Source organism: Carcharodon carcharias, chromosome 14 (genome assembly GCF_017639515.1).
Source record: "Carcharodon carcharias isolate sCarCar2 chromosome 14, sCarCar2.pri, whole genome shotgun sequence".
NCBI classification, from domain to species: Eukaryota; Metazoa; Chordata; class Chondrichthyes; order Lamniformes; family Lamnidae; genus Carcharodon; species Carcharodon carcharias.
The window spans coordinates 16,277,753-16,297,560 of NC_054480.1; the positions used below are offsets into that span (position 1 = coordinate 16,277,753).

The 19,808-nt window shown below is 46.0% G+C and overlaps 1 protein-coding gene across 2 annotated transcripts in view; it reads right to left on the reverse strand.

The window, feature by feature from the left end:
* LOC121287486 (N-terminal EF-hand calcium-binding protein 1-like) overlaps positions 1-18,020 on the reverse strand; it is a 163,368-nt gene extending 145,348 nt beyond the window's left edge. Inside the window, exons 1-2 of one of the 2 annotated variants that reach the window (XM_041205416.1) lie at positions 17,926-18,020; positions 17,487-17,633 (exon numbers count right to left, since the gene is read on the reverse strand). In XM_041205416.1, coding sequence (XP_041061350.1) covers positions 17,487-17,594 — 108 coding nt within the window. In that variant the 5' untranslated portion in view covers positions 17,595-17,633; positions 17,926-18,020. Of the gene's footprint in view, positions 1-17,486; positions 17,724-17,925 lie in introns of those variants that run through there. The other variant, XM_041205415.1, reaches the window with a different exon arrangement.
* Between the last annotated feature and the right edge of the window lie 1,788 nt (positions 18,021-19,808).

Here is a 19,808-nt window from a genome sequence, read left to right on the forward strand (position 1 = left end):
ACTAGGTTTCCCTGTTTATTTCAGCACAATTCTGCAGTAAGTGGCCAAATCAGTGCAAAAATAATCACAGAACCTTAAGCACAAATTGCATTCCGTGCAATCCGTGATCTTTACTAGTTTAAAACAGCATTGCACAAGAAGCAGGCCCCACCCACAAAACTGCCCATGCCCCCAGTTTGAATTAACCATTGTGGCAACCCAGAAGGAAAAATAAAGTTCGGACCAGTACTCTTATTTCCAAGTTTTTATGGGTGTTCTATTTTAAGGTATACAAGACCAGTTCGAACCAGTACTCTTATTTCCAAGTTTTTATGGGTGTTCTATTTTAAGGTATACAAGACCAGTTCAGACCAGTACTCTTATTTCCCAGTTTTTACTTTTTTTGTTCCGGGCAGTTTCCATTAATTACGCCTTTGTAGAGTCCTTCGAGAAGGCATTTAAAATTAAGCATTTTTTGGGATGTGAGAACACTGCTGGATACTGTTTAAAGGCTTTTAAACATATATCTTTCTAATTTAGTGAGAAAGTTAATGCTGTACACCAACGTAACTAATAAATGGTGCTGTATAGTCTTTTAAAGCCATTTTTAGTCATTTAAAATCGGGTTACTCACAGGTGGTGACCTAGACACTGTGAATAAAATGCTTACTTTTTGTGATTGTTTCGAAGAGGTTTCACTGCTACCTTACTTCAATCTGTTACCATGTCTTGTAGTCTTACCATACTGTGATGAGGCTTTGCCAATTCTATGATTGACTTAATATAGTCAGTATGTAGTTTTCTAGAAACTATTTATTAAGAACTCTTTACAAAAGCCACATGGTTTCCAGGACTCACAGTGTTCTGTGTCTTGTTCTCTCAGAGCTTCTCCCCATCTGACCCTTGATATCATGCTTACATCATCATTAACATCATGGTCTTATTAACATAACCATTAACCCATTAATCTACAGTGATAAGCCCATTTTCAGCTGCATTAGTAAATCTACCAGGTCACCACTTGTTAATATATTAAGGAATTTATTTTAATGCAAGTTATTTCTTTTCAAAATAACTTCTGAAATACAATATAATTGCATTGGTTCATAGTAGATTTTACATTTCGTGATATGCAAATAAGTTTGAGCGGAAATTTAAGGGGAGAAAAGCACTTCCCAAAATGGATGCATATCTGAGTGCAATTTTCACCAGGCTCATTGATTGCAGCCAAAGCAGAAACTCTTAGCCTGCTTCGCCACCTTTTCCTTTCTATGAAGACCAAAATGAGGCAACCATTTAATCAGATGCTATTTCTTTTCCAACAATTGTGCAATCACTTTGGACCTTCCTCAACAACCTGGATTAGGAGAAGGCCAATAGAAGGGAAAGAGTAGCATCTACAGAAATATCAGCAAAGCTCTAGGGAGTTGGCAGGATGAGACACCCAAGTTCCAGAACATTGGAGACAATGAGGAGACCAGCGTACTCTAACTTTGCCCCTAACCTGAAGAGGCCAGTGCAGCCCAGCCCTGGGAATCTGGGAGCAGTGAAGCGCTCAGCGCACCTCACCTCTGGGAAGCTGGGAGCAGCAACGCCCCAGGGGGGAGAGGATTGGAGAAGCTTCTCCAAAAGAGGACATTTCAAATCCCGTCCTCTGCGCAAACCCCCAGATGCTACCTGAGCAGAACATTGCCAATGGGGAGGTTCAGGACAGTTTCCTCAGCCCATCTAAAGTGAGGCAATTTGTGAACACTATGGGTATGCAGGAGCAGACCAAAGGTCTGGGAATCTCAGAGACAACAGGTTTGGTAAGAGACTAAGTGTTTTAAAATGGTGTAAAGATTGTATCCATAAATGTGCATAGCATTAAATCTACTACGCGATGTGTTGCGACCTTGGACTACCTTGCCAAGGTCAAAGCTGACCTGTTGTTTCTGCAGGAGTGTGCGATACCGCACCTCAGCTCCTACAGGCAATGGTCATGATGGTGGTCCCATGGGCCATCGATCTGGTCGGGAGGAAACGACTCTCGTTCCTCCGGCCTGGATATTCAGCTGTGGGGAGGCAACTTCACCGTCTCCGAGGTTAAGGAGGTGGTGGGCTGGCGCCTCCTCATAGCAGACGTAATGTACAAGGATGTTCCATTCCGGTTAATTAACGTGTACGCCCTGGCATAAAAGGCCGAGCGGCTGGCGATCATTCAGCAGCTCCCACTACTTCTGGTGACCTCCAGGCCGGTCATTCTGGGCGGTGACTTCAACTGCATCATCAATGCAGCTGGACGATCCGGCAGGGCCGACAGCAGATTGGACACTATGTCCAGATCCCTGATGGAAACAGTAAAGGATGCCAAGCTGCAGAGATCTACTCCCTGCAAGACTTCCCCAGCGCTGGATATTTCAACGTGACCTTCAGGAGCTTGCATCAAGTTTCTGAAGGTGTTCGAGGAGAAGAGAGACCTGCTGGAGATGAAGATCCTGACGCTGGAGCCGCTCTTTGCTCTGCCATTGCAACGGGACCGTGTGGTGACGGTGCATCTCTACAACCCCCACATCCCTGTCGCCGATGTGCTCACCTTCCTCGTCAGGTACGTCAACAAGGTTGGGAACTGCACTGAGGTTAGAGACGCCTTCAGTATTTGGATATGCAAACGCCAGATCAAGGTCACGCTAAAGGCATCTTTAGGGAGCCATCTTCTACCCTCCTTCCAGCTTCACTGTCGGGGGAAGCCGTGGCTTCCTTGTCTACGCTGGGCAGCCCAAACTTTGTCGCTCATGCAGCAAGTCTGGTCATGTGGCGGCCACTTTTGGCGCCGCCCTCTGCAAGAACTGCAAACAGGAAGGGCACCAGACAAAGGACTGCAAACAGACTAAATGCTGAAACCTGTGTGGGGAGGCAGGTCACCTCTACAGGACCTGCCCCAAACGCTGCTGTACTTATGCACAGGCAGCCAAAGCCAACGAGGGGGAAGCAGATGAAATGCTTCATGTCACTACTACCAAGGACACTTGCAACCCCCTAACCACCAAGGCCCCCAGTGAGAAGAACGGGACAAAGAAGGACACAGAGAGAGACAAGGTGGAGGAAAAGATTGAGGCAGCAGACAGCCAACCAACAGCACTGCCCCCTGAACCTCCCACTCCTCAGGAGTGTGAATCAATGGAGGAGGAAGCAGCGGAAAATCAGCAAGGGGAGTGGCGGCTGGTGAAGAGAGCCAAATGGAAGAACGGGCTAGGAAGGGACCAAGCCACTTCCCAGACAAGTGGCAAGAGGTGTCTCCCATCCGACACGGATGACAAGAGCAGCAGTAATTAACGTGTACGCCCCGGCACTAAAGGGTGAGCGGCTGGCGATCTTTCAGCAGCTCCCACTGCTGCTGGCGACCTCCAGGCCGGTCATTCTGGGCGGTGACTTCAACTGCATCATTGATGCGGCTGGACGATCCGGCAGGGCCGACAGCAGATTGGACGCTACGTCCAGATCCCTGATGGAAACAGTTAAGGATGCCAAGCTGCACAACGTCTTCTGCAACCCTGCAGATGGAACGCAGCGTAGATACACCTGGTCACGGCCAGACGGGTCCATCCATTCCAGGATAGATTGCCTGTTTGTTTCCTGAGCGTTCGCAGTCAGATCCACCGACGTCAAGCCGGTGTTCTTCTCTGACCACTGCCTCCTACTGGCTGACTATCACGTACACGAAGACCAGAGGGTTGGCAGGGGGCATGGAAGCTAAACGTGCAACTGCTGACCCCAGAGAACATTGAGGAGCTCAAGAGGGATTACAAAGGTTGGAGAACCGTGTAACCCCTCTTTGAGTCCCTGACACACTGGTGGGAAGCGATCAAGGAAAACATCAAGAAGTTTTTCATCCTCAAAGGCGTCCAGAAAGCTAGAAAGGAACAGGGGGAAATGTCCCGACTCCAGAAAAACATGCAGAACCTGCTCCACCTGCAGTCGATGGGGGTCGATGTCAAGGAGGATCTCCAAGAGGTGAAGAGCCAGCCTCACTCTTTGCCTCGGAGGCCTCCAAGATCATCTTCCATTCCAGAGTCCGCTCCGTGGAGCAGGATGAGACGTGCTCACGTTTCTTCTTCCAAAAGGTACACAGAGAGAGCTCTGTGATCAGCAGCCTGAAGGAAGAAGACGGCTCAGTAAAGTCATCGCAATCCGACCTTTTGAGGATCAGCAAATCCTTTTATGCCAGATTGTATGAGGTGAAGCCCAAAGACAGCACGGCCTCCCAGTCCTTCCTGTCCTCTTATCACCGAGGTCATAGACGACAGTACACGGGAGAGCCTGGACAAACCGCTAACTCCTGATGAACTGACTAAGGCCTTTGAGTCCTTCGAGAAGAGTAAAACTCCCGGAAGCGACGGCTTGCCGGCGGAGTTGTATTCGGCTCTGTGAGACTGGATGGGCCCAGACCTTCTAAAAGTGTATGAGAGTTTGCTCCTGGCCGGCAGTATGTCCGAATCCATGAGGAAAGGCATTATCACTCTCATCTACAAGCACAAGGGGGAAAGGAAGGAAATTAGAAATTGGCGACCCATTTCACTGTTGAATGTGGACTATAAGATTCTGTCCAAAGTCATCGCCAATCGGGTCAAGTCCGCTCTGGAATTGGTGATCCACCCTGACCAGACCTGCACTGTGCCCGGCAGAAAGATCTCTGACACTACTCAGGGATACAATTGCCTATGTGCAGGACAGGGGTGTGGACACCTGCCTCATCAGCTTGGATCGGGAGAAGGCCTTTGACAGAATATCGCACACCTACATGGTGGATGTGCTCTCCAAAATGGGGTTTAGGGAGGGAATTCACAAATGGATGCAACTGCCCTACACTAACATCAATGGAATGTGCCGGTCTACAACACTGCTTTCGTATTAAATCTGGAGTCAGGCAGGGCTGCCCTCTCTCCCCTGTCCTGTTTGTGTGTTGCATAGAACCGTTTGCTGAGTCCATTGGGAAGGATCTGGGCATAAGAGGAGTGACGATCCCAGGCAGTGGAGGCACTCAGGTCAAAGCCTCCCTGTACATGGACGATGTCGCCGTCTTCTGCTCGGATCCGCTGTCAGTGCGCAGACTGATCTACATCTGCGACCAGTTCGAACTGGCCTCGGGAGCCAAGGTAAATCATGGGAAGAGGGAAGCTATTTTCTTTGGGAACTGGGCTGACCGATCCTTTGTCCCCTTCACTGTCAGGGCTGATGGCCTGAAGGTGCTGGGGATATGGTTCGGAGGGACCAGGGCACGCGTTAGAAACTGGAGGGAGCGAGTGTCTATGGTGAAAAGGAAACGGGGCATGTGGGAGCCTCGCTCCCTCTCCATTGCGGGTAAGAACCTGGTCATCAGGAGTGAGGCACTCTCGCTGTTGCTGTACGTGGCGCAGGTCTGGCCCGTTCCTCACTCCTGCGCGATGGCGATCACCCGAGCAATCTTCCGCTTTATCTGGAGGTCGAAAATGGATCGTGTCCGCAGGGAAGCAATGTACAAGCCTCTAGATAAAGGGGGGAAAACATGCCCAACATCACCCTCATACTGATGGCCAACTTTGTGTGCGGCTGCATCCAGCTGTGCGAAGACCCTCAGTGCACAAACACCAAGTGTCACCAGGTGCCGAGGTTCTACCTGTACCCAGTGTTGAGAAGGATGGGTCTGGCCACGCTGCCGCTGAACGCTCCAAGTAGTTGGACCGTGCCGTACCACCTGTCCCTCGTAGAAAAATTTATGCAGCGAAACATCTTTGACCCCATGTCCATCAGGCAGTGGTCTGCACATAATGTCTTAGAGGCACTGAGGGGAAAGGAGAAGGTGGATCCTGTGGGATGGTTCCCCGAGCAGACTGTCAAAGTCGTTTGGCAGAATGCCTCATAACCAGAACTTTCCAACAAGCACCAAGATGTAGCTTGGCTGGTGGTGAAAAAGGCCCTCCCGGTCAGATCCTTCCTACACGCCAGGAGTCTCACCCCTTCTGCACGTTGCCCTCGAGGTGGCTGTGGTGGGGACGAGACCGTTGTTCACCTCCTTGTGGATTGTGCCTTTGCAAAGACGGCCTGGGGAGAGATGCAGTGGTTTCTGTCGAGGTTCATCCCGAGCAGTTCTGTGACATAGGACTCTGTGCTCTATGGACTGTTCCCAGGGACACACACCGAGACAAGCATCAACTGCAGCTGAAGGATCGTCAATTCGGTGAATTACGCTCTTTGGTCTACCCGAATCTTGGTGGTCTTCCAGTACAAAGAGTTGTCCCCGACCAAGTGTTGCAGACTGGCACATTCCAAGGTCCAGGACTACGTGCTGAGGGACGCACTAAAGCTTGGGGCAGCCGCCACAAAGGCGCAATGGGGAAAGGTCGCTGTCTAAGACCTTTCTGCCATAGTGCACCGAGGGGCTGGGAACTGTATAGCTGTACAGCTCACAATGAATGTATCTAGTGGATACTAATTGTATTATAATTGTATTGAAGCACCTCAGAGTGCAACATGATGTATGTCGGTAACTCCAATACCATTGCACTGATTGTCCATAATGACCATATTGAAATGACTGTAATATTCATTGATTGTATTGAAGCACCTCATAATCCATGTGTAAAAGTTGAATCTGACTGTACTTTTTGTGATGGCCATTTAGAAATGTTTTGTAATGTTCTTTCAGATACTTTATGAATAAAGTATATTTTTCCATAAAAATTTGTTTTTGTTGCCTTGGCATCTGTTGTCCATTAAAATGTGATGGCACTATCAATATTTGACCAAATAGCCCATTCATGATGCCTCCCTGCTGCAGTGCTTTTATAATTCATTTTTGGGTGGGTGTCATTGCCAATTGCACAGTAACTTAGCAGTTGTTTCTTCAAGGTTAAACCCCAGGCGGTCAAGTTAAAAGTGATCTCTGTTGTGCCATCAAGCATCCTCATTATGGCATCAATTTGAATGACTTTATGTTTCTCAGTATGAAATGCCAATTGCCATTGTGCAGCCAGCTGAACAATAGCTGCTGCTCACTTTGATCAATGCACATTGCATAGAATGTGTAAGGCAGAAAGAGGCCATTTGGCCCAATTGGTCCTTGCTAGTGTTTATGCTCCATAAGAACCTTGTCTGACCCCTCTTCATCTAACCCCATCAACATATCCTTCTATTCCTTTCTCCCTCATCTGGCTTTCTAGCTTCCCCTTAAATGTATCTTTGCTACTGGCCTCAACTGTAAATCCACATTTCTACCACTGTTTAGGTAAAGAAGTTTCTCCCAAATTCCCTATTGGATTTATTAGCTGCTATCTTTTGGTTATGACCCCTAGTTTTGGTTTTTCCCATAAGTGAAAACATCTTCTCTATGTCCACCCAATCAAACCTTCTCATTAAAAATAGGGGGTCGCCCATTGAAAATGGAGATGAGGTGAAATTCTTTCTCTCAGAGGGTCGTGAATCTTTGGAACTCTCTTCCTGAAAAGGTGGTGGAAGCGGAGTCTTTGACTATTTTTAAAGTAGAGGTAGATAGTTTCTTGGTAAGCAAGGGGGTGAAAGGTTATTGGGGGTAGGTGGGATGCAGATTTGAGGTTACTATCAGGTCAGCCATGATCTTATTAAATGGCGGAGCAGGCTCAAGGGGCACAATGGCCTAGTCCTGCTCCCTGTTAGTATGTTCATATGTTCATAATCTTCAAGACCTCCATCAGCCTTCTCTTTTCTAGAGGAAAGAGCCTACAGCCTGATCCATCTTTCCTAATAGGTATAACTTCTCAGTTCCGGTATCATCCTTGTATATCTTTTTTGCCCCTTCCCCAGTGTCTCTATGTCTTTTTTTTTTCCAATTTGGAGGCTAAAATTGTCTCTCAGAATATTGCTTTCCTGCTCAAACTTAGCCATATGGGCAGACCTAGAATTTTTACCTCTTCTTGTCAAGTTCATTGTTCAATATTATGCACATCCTGGTTTCTGCAAGCAATTCCACGTGGACTCCATTAGAGCAAAGCTGCTAACCATTACAGGTCAGACTCTTGTTTCACACATTTTACTTGTGCAATAAAGCACTCAGATACAGTGAGTAACTTCCTGTGAGCTGCAGTACTTGCTCTCTGTTGTCAGTGGGTCAGTGGGTAACACTCTCACATCTAAGTCAACAAGTTGTGGATTCAAGTCGAAACCCACAGGCTTGAGCACAAAAAACCAGGATGATGTACAAGTTCAGTTCTGAGGGAGAGCTGCAATAATAGAGGTTCTGTGCCTCATATGAGACTTGACCACGATCTTGTCTGCCCCCTCAGATAGGCATAATGCATCCCATGGCACTGTTTTGAAGAGCAGGGGAGTTCTCCCAGGTGCCCTGCCCAATATTTATCCCTATTAATCAACATCGCTAAAACAGATTATTGGTCATGTATCTCATTGCTGTTTTTGGGACCTCAAAGTGTGCAAATTGGGTGCTGTGTTTCAACTACAACAGTGACTATACTTCAAAAAAGTGCTGAGGTTGTGGAAAGTGCTAGATAGATATATTTTTTTCCTCTCTGAGGCAAAATGTGTGGTTAGCATACTACAGGACTAGCAATAATCCTTTCACCACAGTATAGTGTGCTGGTGAAGCTATGAGCCACCCACCCCTTTCCAACACTTGCTTGTTGGCTGGGAGTCAGCAAGAAGAGGGACATTTTATATCTGCCAGAAGGCAAGAGGATTCCCTGGCATACTGCCCAGCGCAACTGCGCAGAGGTGGCAAAGTAGGTTCGTGCCAGGTATGTCGCCCTTATCACATGCCTGCAATGGAGGAAGAAGATCAATGACCTCCCAAAAATAACCAAACTAAGTCCCCTGCCTCACATCTATCCAGCAGCCCTGCACTACCAGTTGCCCCAGAATTCACAACTGTTTCCCCACTACAATCACTGGCACACACTTCACCCCACCTGCTGCTCCCACTGCACCTCCTCACTGTTAATGCCTTCACCTCCTCAAGTCTCTACCATCTTCCATACACCAGCAACTCAATTCTACCTTCAAATGGACAGCCTCAAAACATCTCACTACTGATATTGACTCACTACTTGCGAGGCAAGGTTGCTCACTATAACAGGGAGGAGGAAGCCTCAGAAGGTCCAGATCCATGTACTCTTCCCCACTTGAAGAGGAAGTCATGGAAATCTTGGACAGGGACCATGCCATAAACATGGTGACTCGCAAAGGCTGCAAGGTGAACATGAAGGGTTTTTAACCATCTTCCCTTCTCATTTAAATCTCTCCTTTAAACCTTTTGCAGTTGTTTTCAGAAGCCGCACACCTGATTATCCAAGGCCGCAAACTGCAAACTCTCTTCCTTTCTTATTTTTCAGCACCAAAAAATACACAGCCCTCAGGAAAAACAAGGGTGGCATTACTCAATAGGAAGTGTCACTCAACCTTACACTTGAAGACACCAGCTCAGAGGTTGACACTGTGCATAGTTCAGGGGGCCTGTGTTTGGAGATTCACCTAGCACATGTGTAGGAGTGGGAGCAGTGAGATCAGATGGCCCAGGTAGCAGCTCAAATTATAAGCCTCAATCTATTTTATGATTAATTCCCAGATCATCTGCTGCCCTTGTTCTACTAGGTGGTAGAGGTTGCAGGTTTGGAAGGTACTGTCACAGGAGCCTTGGTGAATTGCTGCAGTGCATCTTCTAGATGGTACTCACTGCTGTGCACTGATGGTGGAGTAAGTGGTGGATAGGATGTCAGATAAGCAGGCTGCTTTGTCCTAGATGGTGTAAAGCTTTTTGAGTGTTGTGAGAGCTGCATTCATCCAGGCAAGTGGAAGGATTCCATCGCACTCCTGACTTGAGCCTTGCAGATGCTGACAGGCTTTGGGGAGTCAGGAGGTGAGTTACTCTCCACAGGATTCCTAGCCTCTGGCCTGATCTTGTAGCCACAGTATTTATATGGCTAGTCCAGTTCAGTTTCTGGTCAATGGTAACCCCTAGGATGTTAATAGTGGGGGATTCAGTATTGGTAATGCAATTGAATGCCAATGGGAGATGGTTAGGTTCTCTCTTGTTGATGATTATTGCCTGGCACTTATTTTTTTGCGTATGTTACCTGTGGAACTTGGTGCAAAAGATGTAGGCTGCTGAGAGTGTAGAATTTAGAAAGACCTGAAGCTCAATACAAGTGGACAGGAAAAGATAAAGGAGGGAGCATTTTGGAAATCAGCATTATGAGGAAGATGATTTCAACACCAGGAGATAAAAAGGGGTGAGTGGTACATGCAGTAACAGGGGAAACTGTGGGTTACAACTGGGATGGGAGGTGTGCACAATTTATCCAGCCCCACTACTCCTCAGGTCACACCATTAGTTTAAGAGTTTAACTCACACACCAAAATGGCCAATTATTCACTTTTGCTACTGTTAGACCCAGAATAAAAGAGACTTGAACAGGCTTCTTTCAATAAACGCAGGATAATTGCATTATAAAGCAATATTTTTTTCAAACAAGTTGCAAGAACTGGTTAACACACAATTGTACTCTGGAAGTATAACTATCTAAACCTTTTAAAAATACCCCAGCATGCATACAAAAACACATAAGCAAAGGGCAAACAGATAGAGTCTGTCTGCAGAGATGCACTTTAGGTGATAGGCAATATAAAATAAAGGATAAAATTTGCAGGGATTCAATGCTGTCAGTCCAGAGCTCCCTTGTGTGAAGATGGGCACTGGTTCTGGTAGATATCTGGAGGTTCTCAACAATGGAGCTTTGGCGTGGCAGAGAATATAGCCAGATCAATCCCTCTGTCTCAGCCTCTCAGGTTTCCAAAAAGCAGACAAGTTCCACTGAGCTGATGGTTCTTAGCTGGATACTAACAACCATTTTATTTCAGGCAAGGCAAGAAGACAAGCTAGGCAGCTTTTACTTTCTCAGTTCAGTCCCAACTGAAGTCAACCAGTTTTAATCCATCAGTTAAAGTGATTGCAATGCAAACAAGCACACAGTTCTTATCCCCTCAAGTACCATGCTGATCAGGTGAATTCTTGGAAAAGGCATGCTTATTGAATTCCACGATGATCTTATGACCTTTTGGGAAAAAACTCCAATTCAGCACCCAAAGGTGCAAATAATGCAATGTTCGTCCAAATTTTAAAAGAAAAATCCAATTTGTACTGTATGAGTAATCCAGAGGCCCAGACTAATGTTCTGGGTTCAAGTCCCACCACAGCAGCTAGTGGAATTTAAATTCAGTTAATAAATCTGGAATCTAAAGTCTCAGTAATGGTGACCATGACAACTCTCATTGATTATTGTAAAGCCCCATCTGGTTCATTAATGCCCTTTGGGGAAGGAAATCTGCCATCCTTACCCAGTCTGGCCTACATGTGACTCCAGACCTACAGCAATATGATTGATTCTTACCTGTCTTCTGAAATGGCCTAGCCAGCCTCTCAGTTCAAGGGCATTTTAGGGATGGGCAACAAATGCAGGCCTTACCAGTGATGCTCACATCCCATGAAAGTATAAAGGGAAAAAATTCCAGGGCGGAGGAATGTGATCTACGCACCTGACCAGAGGAGATCAGGGTCGAGGGAACATTGGAGGGCTGGGAAAACGTCTAAAGGAGGGAAAATCGGTTGAAACTTGGAGTTCAGTTCTACAACTCAAATACAGCGAATCCTCTCACATTCTCTGGCACTCTTTTGCCATGGCTCTGGTGTTCTGGCAGTTAAATGTCTTGCTTTTCTCTCCCCCATCCATGCCAAACACTGCACCCCATTCCTCTGCATTCAACCACTTCACAGGCCTTCACTACAGCTGCTACAGAAGCTGCCTCAGGAAGGTGCACAGGAACAGGCCCTCGTTTCTGCTGCTTTAGTTGTGTTGGCCTCACAGACTCATATCCATGTTCGCTGGGTATTCTCGCCAACGCAGGGTGGCCGCTGACAACATTCTGTGCATGTGCACTTATCCACACGAGCTTCAGAAGCACCTTCCAAACCCATGACCGCTACCATCTAGAAGGACAAGGGCAGCAGATAGATGGGTACACCACCACCTGGAAGTCTCCCTCCAGGTCACTCACTGTCCTGACTTGGAAATATCTCAGCCGTTCCTTCACTGTCGCTGGGTTAAAATCCTGCAACTCCCTCCCTAACAGCATTGTGAGTGTACCTACACCACATGGGCTGCAGCAGCTCCAAGGAGGCAGCTCAACTCCACTTTCTCAAGGGCAAATAGGGATGGGCAATAAATGCTGGCCTAGCCAGCGATGTTCACATCACATGAATGAATAAAAAAAAACATTAAAACCTGCTCAATTGCATTTTAAAGGGAGTTAGAAGTGTCCAGCCTCTATGTACATCCCTCCATGTTTAGAATTGATGCATGCCATAGAATAAGAGAAAGCTAAAGGAAATTACTTAGGCAAAAATGGGTAATGTATTTTATTCTGAATAAAATAATCCCTTCTGGTTCCAAAATCCTAAAAAAAAGAAACTTATTGGAGAGAATAGGTATCTCACTCAGGTTGGGGGAATAAGTAGGGTTCTGATCTCCGTCGTTTGCAATGATGTCATGGAGTGAAGCTGTGCAACTGCGCATGTACCGCATTGGCAGCAAACGCAGCCATCCATAATCCACCAACATTTAGGTGGGTAGCACTAGCTGGAAATTATCTAAAGATGTGTTTTGAAGATTTCGAGTGATGGGGCTGTGAATATTTCCTCTGGCAGCTTGTTCCACCGTGGAAGAAAGATTCCTGATAGACTGTCTTGGAAACAAATGGTCTCTGTGGTTTGTGTGGACGATTACCTCGTGTTTTGTCATTGCCGGAGGCCATCGAGTACTTGTTTCTGTCAATTTCCACCAGTCCATTCCATATTTTATAGAACACGATCAGTCGATTTTTCTCCCTCCTTTGCTGTAGCGATTCCCATTCCGAATCTTTAATCAAGGATGTGACACTGGTCCATTTCCCAAATTGATTCGGGAAGAATAATGCAGCACATTTTTGGATCGCTTCAGTTTTATTTACATCTCACGCCACATAAGGGCCCCACACACAACTTGCACACTCCAGTGATAGACGAACAAATATTCGGTATAAGCTATAATATAAGCTGATATTTTTGTTGCAATACCAAAGATTCCTCCTCAGAAATGTGAAAACCCTGTTTTGCTTTGGATGTTGTCTGTTGAATGTAGAGTCCCATTGAAGATTGATTTTAAGATGAACCCCAGGAATGCCTGTGTAACCATCTGTTGGAGAATTTGATTTAGCTTAAAGCCATCTGTTGGTGGATCCTTGTCAAGAAGACATAATAATGTCTATAATTTTATTGGAAATTATTTTAAAATAGAGTTCTACTGGTGTCTGTGTCTGTGTGTGTGTATATATGCGTGCGTCTTAATTGGATTAAAGCCAGCTGGTCTAGATGCTTTGATGTAAAGAAGAGTTTGAAATATTAATTAGGTGGGAAGTTACAAGGTGAAGTGTAAAGGGGGAAATTTGCATTTTTAAATAAACCATTCAAAAGAATGGGTAAATTATTACACTTAGCCAGAAGAAGCCAATGTGTTTACTTTTTCCAAAACTTACTAATAAAATTGGTGTTATGAAAGGGTTTTATTGTAGAAGAGATGAAGTTCAAAAAATTCTAGTGATACATTGAGAGTTTGCATTCAAAGAGGAAAATATGTATAAAGGAAGAGAAGGCTGTTGGTACCATAAGACCATAAGACATAGGAGCAGAAGGAGGCCATTTGGCCCATTGAGTCTGCTCTGCCATTCAATGAGATCATGGCTGATCTGGTAATCCTCAACTCCACTTTCCTGCCTTTTCCCCATAACCCTTGATTTCCTTACTTATTAAAAATCTGTCTACCTCAGCCTTGAATAAACTCAACGACCCAGCTTCTACAGCCCTCTGTGGTAAAGAATTCCACAGATTGACTACCCTCTGAGAGAAGAAATTCCTTCGCATCTCTGTTTTAAATGGGTGTCCCTTTACTCTGAGATTATGCCCTCTGGTCCTAGACTCTCCCACAAGGGGAAACAACCTCTCAGCATCTACCTTGCCAAGCCCCTTAAGAATCTTATATGTTTCAATAAGGCCGCCTTTCATTCTTCTAAACTCCAATGAGTACAGGCCCAACCTATTCAACCTCTCTTCATAAGAAAATCCTTCCCTACCCCAGGATCAACCTAATGAACCTTCTCTGGACTGCCTCCAATGCCAGTATGTCTTTCCTTAGATAAAGGGACCACAATTGTATTCACAGTAAAAGAAGAGGGATTCTAAGATCTAAAGTGTCCAGCCTGTAAGACTCAAACCACTGTCTGCAAGGACCCAAAGCTGAAAGAAACTCATTTTGAATGTGACTGTCCAGAGCGTGCTTTTCCTGGGTCTGTTTAAATCTATGTTTTACAGTTGCCTTAACAGGGATATAGCTGAGAGCCAGATTAATTAGGGGATCTTTTAGAAGTTATCATAGTAATTTGTAGACATATGTATGTGCTTAAAATATTTTAATTAATAAATGTTTAATTTAGCTTTATAAAAAGTTGTTCCAAGTTTCCCTCTGGGATTTGAACAACTCCGCATTTACCATCGGCTGTGTCATAATCATCCTTTTGTTGGTGATCAACTTGACATAGCATTTTTTGGCATTGAATTGGATCTCCCATTGGTCCTGCCATTTTTGCAATTCCAGAAGATCATCTAGGAGTGAACTGATATGATCTTGTGTGTGTGATCCTGATGCGTAAACCACGTAGTCGTCTGCAAATAGTCACACCCTGTTTTACAATTTGTCAGGAAGGTCCTTTATGCATGTCAAGAAGAGTGAAGGTCCTAACAGTTTCCATGGGCATTCTGGAGAGGACATCTCTAGGAGAGAATGATTCCCATCACACATCACCCATCCTTCTTCTGTTGGTAAGGAAGTGCCAGATTCAATTTAATAAGGGCCCACTGGTTCTATAGTAGTGAAGTGTGGACAAGAACAGTTCATGAGGAATTTTGTCAAAGGCTTTTGAGAAATCTAGTATTGCCATGTGAATAGTTTCATCTTTTTTGAGACATGACGGTAGGTCATTGACAGTCTGTAAAAGCTGTGTTTTGATAGGTGTGTTTCAGTGGCAGGCAATGACCATCTCCAGCAAGAGAGAATCCAACCAACGCCCCTTGATATTCAATGGCATTACCTTTGCTGAATGCCCCACTGTCAACATCCTGGGGGTGTTACCATTGACCAGAAACTGAACTGGACCAGCCATATAAACATTGTGGTTACAAGAGCAAGTCAGAGGCTGGGAATCCTGCAGAGATTAACTCACCACCTGACTCCCCAAGGCCTGTCCACTATCTACAAGGCACAAGTCAGGAGTGTGATGGAATACTCCCCACTTGCCTGGATGAGTGCAGCTCCAACAACACTTGAGAAGATTGACACCATCCAGGACAAAGCAACCTGTTTGATTGGCATCCCATCCACCGCCTTCAACATTCACTTCCTCCACCACCTACACACAGTAGCGACAGTGTGTACTATCTACAAAGTGTACTGCAGCAAACTCACCAAGGATCCTTCGACAGCACCTTCCAAACCCATGACCTCTACCACCCAGAAGGATAAGGGCAGCAGATGCATGGGCACACCCCCACCTGGAAGTTCCCCTTAAGTCACTCACCATCCTGACATATTGCCATTCCTTCACTGTCGCTGGGTCAAAATCCTGGAACTCCCTTCCTAACAGCACTGTGGGTGTACCTACACCACATGGACTGCAGCGGCTCAAGAAGGAAGCTCACCACCACCTTCTCAAAGGAAATTAGGGCTGGGCAATAAATGCTGGCCTAGCCAGCGATATCCACATTCCATGAATGAATAAAGAAAGTCTATTTAACTCAGCCATGAATAAATTCAATGACCCAGCCTCCAGTGCTTTCTGGGGACGAGAATTCCACAGAATAGGGTGCATCTCCATCCCTCAGACTATGCTCATGTGTCAATCCAGATGGACAATTTAACTGCAAAGGACACCAGAGCTGAGCCCAGTGCTGCCTTTGTCTGATGTCCAAGTGTGCGCATTTCCAGCAGGGGGGTCCTGGATAGGAGGAGAAACTCTGTTCAATTTTTGAGGCACTGCAGCCAATTAAAACTCCCCAGCTGTGATCAGTACAAACCAGGGAGAGAAGGCCTGCATTCATATAGTGCCGTTCATGACATCAGGGCGTTCCCAAAGTGCTTTACAGCCAAAGAAGCCGTTGTTTTGAAACGCAGTCAAAGTTGTAAGGAAGCAAGACAGCCAATTTGCACACAGCGAGAACCCACAAACAGCAATGAGATAAATGGCCAGATAATCTGTTTTGTTGGTGTAAGGTCACAGAGCTGAACCGTTAACTCTGTTTCTCTCCCCACACATGCTGCCTGACCTGCTGCGCATTTCCAGTGCTTTCGATTTTTGTTTCAGGTTTCCAGCATCCGTAGTGTTTTTCTATTGCATTGCTGTTATAAGAATATTGCTCGAGGGATAAATATTGGCCAAGACACCAGGGAGAACCTCCCTGCTCTTCTTCGAGATCTTTTACATCCACCTGAGAGGGCAGGCGGGGCCTCAGTTATACATCCGATCAGAAGAGACGGCACCTTTGACAATGCAGTACTCCCTCAGTACTGCACTTGGCTGTCAGCCTAGACTCTATGCGACTGTTTCTCAGTGGTTCCTGATTCAGGGGCGTGAGTGCTGCCACCACTGAGCCAAGAGATGGAGAGCTGGAAAAGAATTCCCGGGCAACTTTCCTGGATGGTTAATGGTAACAGGGCAAAGTTAAATCTTACTGCAAAAATCCACAATCCTTACGGACTGCCTAGAGACATTTTCACAGTAAAAGGCTGCATTAGACAAATAGTCACAGCGAGAACACACAATCTGCTCCAGCAGAAGATAAACATAAATACAGCTGCTTCACATGAAGGGTCAGATGCAAACTCCATATCCTTACGTTTTTTCACTTTTTCCAGCACCTGATTTTGGAGTGGGGAGAGGGAACTGAAAACAGCTCCTACCGCTGCCCCCCCACCTCCCAAACCCCCCACCCTGCACCAATGCTGAAAGATCAATTTTTTTAAACTTAATAACTGATGCTGAGCTCTTACCGCACCTGAAGAAAATTAGTTCCTAAATTTTAGGAGCTGTTCCATCCCCTTGTGAATTTAACTCATACCGCCAGCTGAAAGTACTCCTCCGAAGGCAGCTCACAAGAGTTCAGTAAGACACAACGCAGAGATGCAGAGAAAAGAAACCTGGATCAGTACACATTCCCGGGCTGTGCTAACCACATTTAATTCCAGCCAGACAAAACCGTTCGGAGGCTTTGAGAATATCAATGAGGTTTCACATATGCTGTTAAATCAGCTCCGTGCATTATTTTTTTCCCCTCTTTGCTTAAAATCAGATACTGAAAGATTTCATAGAAATAAGAATTTCAACTGGTTCTAAGACCCACTCCGCCTTGTAGTTATACTCACATCAATGAATACCGGCACACCCGTGGTGGCATGGCCGCTGGCAGAGTTATTTTCTGTATATTTCCCTGCCTGGAGACACAGCGTGATCATCTCAGTGCAAGCCATCATCTCTGGTCCGAATCGAAGGAGAGCAGAAGGCAAAAGAGCCTTCAAAACAAAAAACACACACAAGAAATCTCAAATTCAAAATAAAACCAATTCCACCACCCCCCCCCCAAGCTTATTTTTTTTGCCCTCTTTTCTATTTTCAGGAACTCTTCAGGTCCAGAAACCTTTCCTTGTTACTGTATGTGTGCATGAGATTATAGAGAATTGAGTGTGAGCTGCTGATAACTGCTTGAGCTGCACACACACACACACACACTCTCTCTCTGTCTCTCTCTCTCTCTTTCTCCCCCCCCCCCCACCCCCCACCCCCCCAACCACCTTCAAAACATACTCAGCATTATAGCAGCAGTCGAACTTTCAGATTCAATGCCCACCCTCTCTGCCCACGCTGATTGGCTCTCTCACTCCGTATTCTCGATCCAGTCCTGGATGCCCAGTGCTTTGCTTTGACTGTCAGTCACTGCAGCTCCGGGTAGACTGGCTGCTGCATCTGCTTACAGGATTTAACCGTCTCCTGCAAAGACATTTAAAGGGAGAGAATTCCTTCTGATACAGAAATATCGGACATTGAATAACTATAGCTTGAAGCCAGGGGAAACTAGGTAAACACATGACGGGGAAAGGAAAAGGATATGTTGATAGGTGAGGTGGTGTAGGAAGAGGCTTGTGTGGAGGATAAACACCAGCGTGGACCAGTTGGGCCGAATGGCCTGTTTCTACCCTGTAAATTCAATGTAAAAATATAAAACGTGGGGGCTAAGCTGTTGTCCATTTTATTTAATTTCTTTAATTATACAACGCTACAAACTTCAGGTAGGGTGGGCCGCGTGATAATTAATCTCCTTTCTCCAAGCTTCAGAGGGTGGGTGTGATCAGAGGTTCCCCACCCTGTTCATCATCCACTGACCAGGGCTAGGGAGTATAAGGTGCAAAGATTAGGTGAGGGTGCGGTAAAGTGGTTCACTGATCTACACTGGGCTCACCCCATGAGGAACAGCCACTGCATCTTTGGAACTGTTTCCCAGCATTGAGTCAGTTTTAGGTTTAGGGTAATCTTTATCCTGGGCGCAAAAGACATATACAACTAACACACCAGCTGAATGTCAGCGATGGCTCAGCTGGTAGCACTCCTGCCTTTCGGTTCAAATCCCACTCCAAAGACTTGAGCACAAAAATCAATGTTGCAGTCCAGTGGTGTACAGGGGTCACAAGCTTCGGGCGAGATGTTAAACAGATCTGCCCCCTCAGATGAATGTAAAAGATTCTATGGGACTATTTTGAAGAGCAGGGGTGTTCTCTCCCTACTGTCCTGACCCAAAAACGTATCCCTCAAAACAGCATAACAAAAACAGGTTGCCTGGTTACCATCTGGTCAGCTGGGCCGCTCATCTCGGGATCAATTGTGACCCCACTGTCTGGCTCACCTTCAGTTAGTGGCCATGGAGGGGGATGGGTGATGGTTTCAGTCTTCCAACTTTTTAACTGGAGATTTCTGCTCCTGTACTACTGGATGTCCAAGGAGCAGCCCTGATACCGCAGAAAGAGCGGAAGGGTTGAGAGGGCTTGGAGAGGATGAGTTGGGTTTTATCAGCATAGGCGTGGAACCGGAGGAGCAGCAGCATGTAGATGAGAAATAGGAGGGGGCCAACGTTCAAGGCGATGGGCCAAGTGCTGGTAAATGGGATGAGGCAGGTAAGTCGGGTGTTTCTTATGTATCGGTGCAGACTCGATGGGCCGAAGGGCCTCTTCTGCACTGAGAGATTCGGTGAAGAGAAGGCCCTTACTTGGGGGACTCCAAAGGTTACAGCAGCAGTACGCATGCCTTAGAAGAACACAAGAATTAGGAGCAGGAGTAGGCCATTCAGCCCCTCGAGCCTGCTCCACCATTCAATAAGGTTATGGCTGATCTAATTGTGGCCTCAACCCCACTTTTCTGTCCATCACCTACAACCCTTAACTCCCTTGTAGATCAAAATTCTGTCTAACTCGGCTTTGAATTCATTCAACATCCAGCCTCCACTGCTTTATGGGGAAGAGAATTCCACAGACTAACAACCCTGTGACAGAAAAAAAGTTGTCCTCATTTCTGTCTTAAATGGGAGAACCTTTATTTTTAAACTGTGTCACGCTTACAATAGCTGGGGGTTCGTGCTAGTCTACTAATTGTCCAGGTTGACATTGCACTACAGTGAGCAGCACATACCACACCGCCCC